The sequence below is a fragment of the Centruroides sculpturatus genome, unplaced genomic scaffold, assembly GCF_000671375.1.
Source record: "Centruroides sculpturatus isolate CEXI.00-Female unplaced genomic scaffold, Cexi_2.0 scaffold3042, whole genome shotgun sequence".
Classification (NCBI taxonomy): Eukaryota; Metazoa; Arthropoda; class Arachnida; order Scorpiones; family Buthidae; genus Centruroides; species Centruroides sculpturatus.
Window position 1 is genome coordinate 5011 of NW_019387128.1, and position 9287 is coordinate 14297.

Genomic DNA, 9287 nt, shown 5'->3' on the forward strand with positions numbered 1-9287 from the left:
TCTAAATAGATTTAAATAAAATTTATTTATAAAGCGATTTTTTTTAAAGTAAATTTGCCTTTTTATTATCCTCTTGAAATTTAGAGCAACAGCAGAAATAAATAAATTTAATTTTTCTAGCTGATTTTTAGTTAGAAGCGGGTTTATTACGCGATTAATTTCTCGTTTAGACAATAAAAAAAATGTATTTTTGAACCTTAAATCTTAAAATTTTGAGCTTGGAATCGATAAAATAAGCAGCTCATCATTTAGAGAATGATAAATTTTCTATAATTTTTCAAAATATTGGGATTTTTTTAAAAAAAATTCTTGTTAGAGAGTCGCATCTCAGAGCGATACTTTCTCATACTAAAATTGTCGATATTTCTGTATAAATAAAAAAATTTAATTAATTATTTAATAAAAGTATTAAAGGAAAATAGTTTTTGCTCACTCTACTCATTTACTCCCGAAAAATATCATAAAAATATAATTAATATAGACCTTATACCGTGACATTTACGACAAATCTCATCGTCTATCTCGTAAGGTCAATATTGTAAAGAAATTTACCATTTAAAAACCGCAATTGTTTTTTTTTTTTATATCGCTAGTTTTGATAAACAATAGCGAAACATAAATACGCACGTCCATTCACCAGCCTGTCCATTGACGTCATTCCAACCGAGGAGATTCACGTGGTGTGTAGACACAACTTATATAGACCTCACCTTCGCGCTGCAGCCAGTTAGCGTTGGAAGTAGCTGGCATAACAATCGTTCGAAAGGTTTTAAATGTTTTTCAGGCCAAGGTTTACTATGAAAATGATATCCAAAGGTTACTGATAAATTATCNAATATGTAAAGAAAGTCTGTGATAAGTAATAATTAATGAATTTTTTTTATTGTTATGCTAAATTTATTATTTATTTACTTTTATAAATATTTTAAAATTTATCTACAAAAGTAATTTTATGACCATGCCTGGATACACTTCTGAAAATGCCACATTTGGTATTAATTAAAGTATAATATTTTAAAATCCAACGTTCCGAAATTTAGAAAGTGATAAAAAGTGATTAAATTGTGGCATTTATAGATGTATCTGGATCATGGGAGATGCTAAAGCATTTGGAAGATAAGTTGTAGCGTGGAGCATAAAACGATTTTTATCGCTAGATCGTAAAGAAAACTTTCTTAAAATAACTTGACGTAGCAATTAACCAGAACTGATAAATGAATTTAACAAAACTGCCGTCCTCTACCCATCTCTATACATTTTACGCTGCGGGATCGATGATTAAATTATATTAAACGGATTATCTTAATGATCGATCGTTGTACTCTCTTCTAATTTTAGCGAATTAAATTGCTGAAATGTCCAAAGTCACTAAACATTAGTAATAATTCTGCTTAATAATTAAAAGTTTTAATGGGACATTTTCTTTCTTTTCTGTTAATCTTTTTGATTAAAAGGAGAAAATACATTTTTAAACACTCCGAATTTATTATGTTAAGCGTATTAGTGCTGTTTAAGTGTTTTCTTTATGTCGCTTCTCCATAGACATAACTAAAATGGTGTACGGTTCTTGATTAATTTAATCTGTAGTTTTTAAATTTTAGTACACCAGAGATCTAATTTAATATATTATACTATTATAAAACAGAATTTATAATATGTATAAGTTATAATGTTTAGCTATATTTCGTGGGTATAGAACCACATTTAGCTAATTTAAAAACTTTTAGTTTTTTAATAATAGAATATTCCTATTATACTCAACACGTTCACGAATTTCAAAACATTTTTTAATGATGTAATAATACATTCTCCAGGAAGAATATTACAGTACTTACAAGAAATTTATCATAATAATATAATTTTCTCCACTTAAATAGTGTATTTCTGGGTACTTCTGGATTGAAGATAAAATTTCAATATGGACAATTATTATTATAAGAACCAAGTAAATATAAAAAGGATGTCAATATATTATACTTTAGAATCCGTTTATACTTAGCAATGTATATCAGAGTGACGTATTATGTACTGTATATCAATTTATTTGAATTATTTCATCGAAGAATCTTAAGCCAATAACATATTCTGTTGATAATGCTGTCAACCCTTATAATTCATCTTGCTTCATTATGGAATGTAGATAATTTTTTATTCATTTTATTCTTGAAAAAAATCTGTTCTATGTCAGCCATTAATATTATGAGTTATCAGCCTGAAAGATTTGACAATAATACGTATCTTGTTATTTTATTTGAAAATAGAAATTCTAAAATATTTTCGAAGACTAAATAACTTTCTTTAAGCTAATTCTATAAATAATTTATCTCTTTATATTATTTGATGGAGGAGATGTTTTATTTATTATCAATAAACGGAATTCTTACCTTTATATAAACCCTACATATGAGCTCCATAAAATTTTATAAGTTTTATGGAGCTCATTCCCATTCATTTTTGAGATATTTCAAAGTATATTACGCACTCGATAATCCGTCCCTTAATAATCGTCTTTCTACGAAAATCCTGTTTTCCAGTTTTATCGGATTTAATTTATTATGTATAATATTGCGTGTCAGCGCGCCGTATTGCCTTTTTTTTCCTGCTTATACACACACAATAATCCGGTACTTTCGTTAATCTGGCGCCCTCTGTGCAGGGAATGGCCGGATTAGCAACAGTCTAGTGTACATTACATAATAATCGATTCTTTTATGATTGAATTGAACTGGGTAAAATATTTAAAACTCTATTTTAATAATATGAATTGATATTCGATTTTCAATTTATTTGACGAATGTGTTTTGTACCATCATGGAAGATACAAGAAAATTTGAGATATAAATTTATATCACCGTTTCTCTAATTTTTAATATATTCGATTAATTTTGAAAAAAAAAGAAGAGCAACTTGCGGTATATTCAAATTAATCTTCTGGAGGAATTTGCTTTTTTACGTTTACTTGGCTCAAAAGATCGTACGGAACAATCAGACGAATTTGATACACCGAACTTTTTGTAATGAAGCAGTTGCCTCCAAGTTGTTTCGTGCAGCTGTTACTGTGATTAATTAATTTGTTAGTTTGAAAAACTCTCTCACTTAATAAATGTGTTTATTGAAATTGTGTTAGCGGCATAATGAGTAACGAAGTTCCATTCGATTTTCATTTGTCCCCGACTGAAACCATTTTGGTTCGTTCTACAAGCCAATCTTTTCCTGTATGAAACATTTTATTAATCTAAATATGTGTAGTACATTTACATTTACATTTTTTTTCTTTTTGCTGAATCGATATTGAAAAATCTATAAGACGAAAGAATCAATCTCTGTCTTTTATCCCATCGATCAAAATTTTAACCTGTATTTCGAAAAATATCATTAATCAACCAGGAAAAACATCGAAGGTAATTCGTAATGTCGATAGAAATGCTTTCAAAGAAATTGTTATCGCTTACTATAGAAATTTTATCCGATTTTGTTTTCTTTACTTTTCGATGATATAAACATAAACTGTTTTTGGTTACAGTTATGCCGCCTAAATCAAAATAATCCTAAAATAAAAACCTTGAAGGACATAAGTACCTTAAGATTAAGGACATATGGCATCCGGTTTGATTGCATCATAAACTCTGTTGTTATATGAATAACTTCAATTTACCCCAATCTGGAAAGCCTGAACTGTATTGGGTTTATTTAGGAAAGTATCCTCATTCAAAATACTCATCATAGAAATACTTTTAATGTTACAGAATTCGATACTGCTTTATCAAGAATTGTTTAAAATGGATATTTATTATTATAAATAGTTTTAGAGTAAAGCAATTCATGTAAATTGTTTGTAATGAATTCAATAATTAACGACTCAAAACAATAAACCAAGTTAAGATTTAAGCTTAAAAATATGTGAAATTACTACGATATAAAATTTAATGTGTGTTTAAATCTTTTCTAAAGATTAAACTTTAAAATAGTGATGTATTAATTTTTCAATTTTATGCAATTTCTAGTAAGATTACCTAAATGCAATCTTGATTGAATTTAGAGTGAGAGAATGTTGTATTGGATCCCTAGAGCAAATTGAAAATTTCCTGTCTGTCTCGAACGGATTTCCAGATTTGTATCGAATACGTTAGGGTAGATGGGTTTTTCTATATTTTTAATGAAAAAATAAAATAAAATACTTTAAAATAAAATAATAAATTTTATTCGACTGATTTTCTTATCTTAACGATATAACAGAAATACGATAAATTCAGAATTCATAAATTTAAATCATTTGTATAAATTTATTTATTCTTTCCTGTTTTTATTTTCTAGTCAAATATTGTTATGGTTACTAAATGAAAAATTCGGATTATATTGAAAAAGATAATAGGAAAATGTTTTAACAGAAATATACTGTATTATTTTATTCGTTAACATTACAAAAGTTTGTACTTAAAGATAAAAATCTGGTCCGAAATAGAAGAACTTCTGTGTTTGGATTATAAATAAAGAATATTATGATTGAGGAATCAACACTACGGAATTGAATTTGAATATCAATAGATGAAACTTCGAAGTTACGAATATACCAAGAATTTTCTGAAGTTATATATGTGATTGGATGGTAAGAGAAACAATGCCAAGAAAACAGACTCGAGTAAAAAGTGCATTTATTCCGTTTGCACGGCATTTTAAAGTAAATATTGCTTTTTCGTCGCATGTTATTGAGAACCCTTTTATGAAATATAAAAGAAATATTCAGTTTCCAAGAATTGCGATGCATTAGAGATTTTTCTGGATACTTATACAAAAAATCTCGTGCGGATATGTCTTCGGGTAATTTGATTGATATGAAATAAAATCAAATTACACAGTTTCTGTATTGAATTCAATTTTAGGTTATTTCATTGAATTGAATTTCCAAGTGATTATTCTTTCTTGTTCTATAGAAATGAACTTTGATTAACTGATTCCAATTGAGCTTATAGTTTATATTATTTAATATAAAAACGTTTCTTTTTTGTTACAGAAGCATTCACGTTATTTCAAAGAGATGTCGGCAAACAGTTTATTGTTTTTTTTTTCTGCATGAAAACGTAATATTTATAATAGAAAGTTTTTCAAAATAGGTCTTATGGTCAGAACACCGGTAGTTGGTCCCGGGTTCGCGCTTCACCAATGGGCTGACACATTAAGATTTCCAGGTTTCCTTCGCATGTCTAAATGGGATCAGTTTCCCATAGAAAGCCCTCTCAGGAGCGATCTCTGCTTGGCAGATCGCCCTTGTATTGAATTGTCATCTCATCAAACCAAAACCAAATCAAAATCGACATTATGATATTCTAACCTCACATCTTGGAGTTTTTTTGGAATTTAATTAATAAGATAAAATGTTTACTACCTTACGCTCAGCGTAATATAATGGATGTGCGGTAAAGTGGTAGTCTATCACATTAGTGGATCATGTTCGAACTCGATTTCAAACATCAACTTGTTACGGGAATTCGAATCGGTGATCAAATCTATTCTATTCCTTTGCGGATCAAAACCACTTGCAATAGGAGTGAATGTGGCTGGCGATAAAACCTTATGATGTCAACGATTAGAATTAACTCAGGGGACAATATTTAATCAAATTATGATTTGAAAGAGAAGAATTTGGATATCCTCAACATATTAAAAAATAATACTAATCGCTATTTCTAAATAGCGTATTAAGATTGGTTTATTATACTAGTGAAAGACTATTTCGAAAGTTAGTTTTTTATTAAACAAAAAACTCCCTCTTGGAGAGGCACTTTTACAATCGTTTTCGTATTTGACTTTTATAAATCATCCGAGAACCAAAACTTTTACATTAAAATAATCGATTTTAATTTAAAAATATGCACCATTATGTAAATAATTGAATTCTTAAGTCTTGTTATAAATATATAGTCGATATTCTTCTCTGATTTATTATGCAATAACATCTAGCTATGATGGATGATAGTCGTATAATAGACAGTAATATAACATATTAGATATTTTACTACACAAGAAAAATCATATAATACGTTAAACAATACAGGCTACAATATAAACTAATACTGTAAAACTTTCATTATTGTTAATTAGAAGTAATTAACTAGAAAATCATTCATAATAGATATTTCAGGTTTCTCAGAAAAGTAAACAGTCCACCAGTGTCCGAGTGGATAAAAACATTAAACACTGGTAGTTGGTCTTGGGTTCATGCCTGACTAACGTTCTGGTTGCGTGGATTTTCTTCACGTCTTAACACTTAAATAGCAATAATTAAAGAGATCCTTTTAATAGATTTCCTTGTGTTTTCCCACAACTCCATTCCTGGTAATTAAATAATTATTTAAAACGACACTGTCGCTTAAATTATCACTGGATAAAAAATGATGTTATTGGGATTACAGTTTTTCTTGTTTTTTCTTTAAACAAAGTGAAAATTATATAGCCTTATGATTGTTTTAAATAAATGATGATCCTTTTAAAAACTAAATCAATTTAAAGATAATAGAATCTGATTCAGTTATATCGGAATGGTTTTAATAATAGTTATGATTAGATTCTTTGCATACTTTATATTAGATCATTATTATTTACTTGTATAATAATGTAACCATTTTAAATGGGAGGAACTTGATCTCTATTAATATAATTGGTAAAACTTCAGTTTGCAATATGTTCTTTGAAACGGAATCCCATATGATTATTGTATTTCAAGAAAAACTGATAGAATATATTCTTTCATCAAGAAAGAGGAAAAAGATTTGTTGAAAAATCTTTTTAGAAATAGTTTTACAAACAAAATATAATAGGGAAAGTCTGATTCAGTTAAATGCTTTTGTGGATCATCATTTCATCTTCAAAACAGCTATGAAAAGAATGTAAACTTATATCTTCTATTCTTCTATCTTGAATCTACAAATCTATTTTAATGTTTCTTTATTTGTAATTAGTTTATTCTATAAAAAAGTTTTATTAATTATTATTATTATTATTAAATATATGTCATATATTTAAAATTAATATAAAAAGAAAATAAAAGTTTTTAATATAAAAAGAAAATTCTACAAAATTTAATAGGATCTGAATTACATTAACGAGGAAAGTTTCTATGTAATTAAAACTTTATTTTTTTATTAATCTGATTCTCGAGATTAAACCCATTAAAAAGAGGACTTCCAATTTCGAAACTTAATTGTTTTCAAGTTTTTTCTAAGTGTGCATTGCAGTCTTCTAGGAAGTATTTGCAGAAATTTTCTATGTATAAAGAATGCATTTACCAGAAAACTAAATAAATCTAATGCTCTTGGAGAATATACAGCAGACATAATCTTTATAGAATATTCTTTACATTATTTCAGAATGTATATTGTATTAAAGTGAATTTTCTTTTACTTTAAAAGGATGCGAGATTTAATCAAAATATCGATCAGAAGACGGGTTACACGACGAGAAGTATGTTATGTATGCCCCTCATGGATATCGATGGGGAAGTTATTGGTGTGGCTCAAGTGATCAACAAAAACGGTTCTAAGGGAGATTTCTTTAATGTTGACGACGAAATGGTGAGTTAGATAACGATTTCCTATAATTACGATGAAATATTTTCTTATATAACTATTATTCATCAAATAATTTTCTAATTTTGAATCATTATTTTAGGTTTTTGCCCAGTATCTGCAATTTTGTGGAATAGGTTTAAGAAATGCTCAACTGTATGAGCGATCCCAATTAGAAAATAAAAGAAATCAGGTATAAATACAATCATTTAATAAATCATCATTAAATATATTTAGTTACATAGTGTTCTTTTTTATTTTTAAGGTGTTATTAGATTTGGCAAGGATGATATTTGAAGAGCAAAGCACCATTGAACACGTTGTTTACAGAATTATGACCCACACGCAATCTCTGCTGCAGTGTCAAAGATGCCAAATATTATTGTTAGATGAAAGAACAAAGGTATATTTATATAAAATATTTAAATTAGTATAAAACTAAATTTTAGTTTTCTAAAGCTCATACAGATAAGAATTACGACTAACGATTTTCAAATATTTGCGAATTAATTTAAACATTAATCTGATTAAGGGTTGATGACGACATCTTTAATTAGAATTTTCACGATAAGAAAGTATTTTTTTCCAAAATTAATTAAAAATATCAGAAAATAAAGACAGAAAATAATATACCGAAGAAATAGTAGACTACCAACAAAAGAGATAAAATACATAAAGAAAAAATTTATAAAATATTAAGCAACTATTATTCTTAGCGATTTAATTATGCTGTTTACGTCGCAAGTAAATTGAAAATTTTTTGAAAGTTTTTTTAAAAAAAATCTTACCTTATTTTAAGGATAATTTTAAAATGATAAACCAATAATCATCATTAACCCATCATTTATAAATTAATGAGACATTAGTGCCTGCTTGTTAATAATCGACAGGTATGAATAAATGCTTTTATCATTAAACACTTAATACTAATTAATAATTAATGCTAATTGACCATCAGTCTTCCAGTGAACTGATTACAATATTGATAAAATTATCAATATATATATATAAAATTTGTTTCAGAATAAACGTAAAACATCCGATAAAGTTATGATTACACTGATATCAAATACAACTCATATTATTAATTATAAGAAGTTTTGTTGGATGAGAAAGATGGCATAGAGACAAGACTATGAATGATTTAGTCAACCCAATGTTAACATTAACAAAGACAAGTTTATTTTACGTCTTAGCCCATACGAGAGCAGCAGAATAAGTGTACTGTACAAGCTTTTACAATAGTTGTGAGTTACGCCACCCTTTGGACACCTGACTAAAGTACAGGTAAGGGTAGAGTGACAAGAATTCCACGAAACTCGCCACAAACAATATTCGCTACAAGTTTTAACTAAAAATAAGAACCTTCTATTCGTTTATGGATATGAATTTAATAAACAGAGATACGGAAGATAAATCAAACAATTATTCATCTGGATTTCACTATCAAAATCGATTTCTTTCATGATAATGTCACAGCACTTTGTCATCTGGTATAAATGTATGTTGGACTAACATGTTACCTCTACAGAAATTTTAAAAATATCGAAATTATCGGAATTTATTCTGAATAAATTCTAGCATCGTTTCATTAATAAACAGTAAGCCTATTATTTAAATATAATTTGATTTTTCTGAAAATTTTTCCAGCATTCTGTCGTAATAAGATGATCAGAGAGTATAGACCGTGCATCGCTCGATTATATTTACAAGAATAAAAATAAG

The 9287-nt window shown here is 27.6% G+C and overlaps 1 protein-coding gene across 2 annotated transcripts; it reads left to right on the forward strand.

Moving 5' to 3' along the window:
* The first annotated feature begins 7094 nt into the window (after positions 1-7094).
* On the forward strand, positions 7095-9287 carry LOC111616178 (dual 3',5'-cyclic-AMP and -GMP phosphodiesterase 11-like). Of its 2 annotated transcripts, XM_023357597.1 has the most exons (4): positions 7103-7568; positions 7666-7755; positions 7828-7965; positions 8095-9287. In XM_023357597.1, the coding sequence occupies exons 1-4, from the start codon at positions 7461-7463 to the stop codon at positions 8098-8100; spliced, it is 342 nt and encodes a 113-aa protein (XP_023213365.1). In that variant the 5' UTR covers positions 7103-7460; the 3' UTR covers positions 8101-9287. The 2 variants fall into 2 exon arrangements, with proteins under 2 accessions (XP_023213366.1, XP_023213365.1); XM_023357598.1 differs by having other exon boundaries at positions 7095-7568; positions 7828-9287.

What these genes read in the sequence shown, in the direction of transcription:
- LOC111616178 (XM_023357598.1), top strand. Translation starts at nt 7,461, where the DNA reads ATGTTATGTATGCCCCTCATGGATATCGATGGGGAAGTTATTGGTGTG. An exon ending in TTAATGTTGACGACGAAATG is followed by an intron (nt 7,569 to 7,665) that starts GTGAGTTAGATA and finishes TCATTATTTTAG; the next exon opens with GTTTTTGCCCAGTATCTGCA. An exon ending in TAGAAAATAAAAGAAATCAG is followed by an intron (nt 7,756 to 7,827) that starts GTATAAATACAA and finishes TTTATTTTTAAG; the next exon opens with GTGTTATTAGATTTGGCAAG.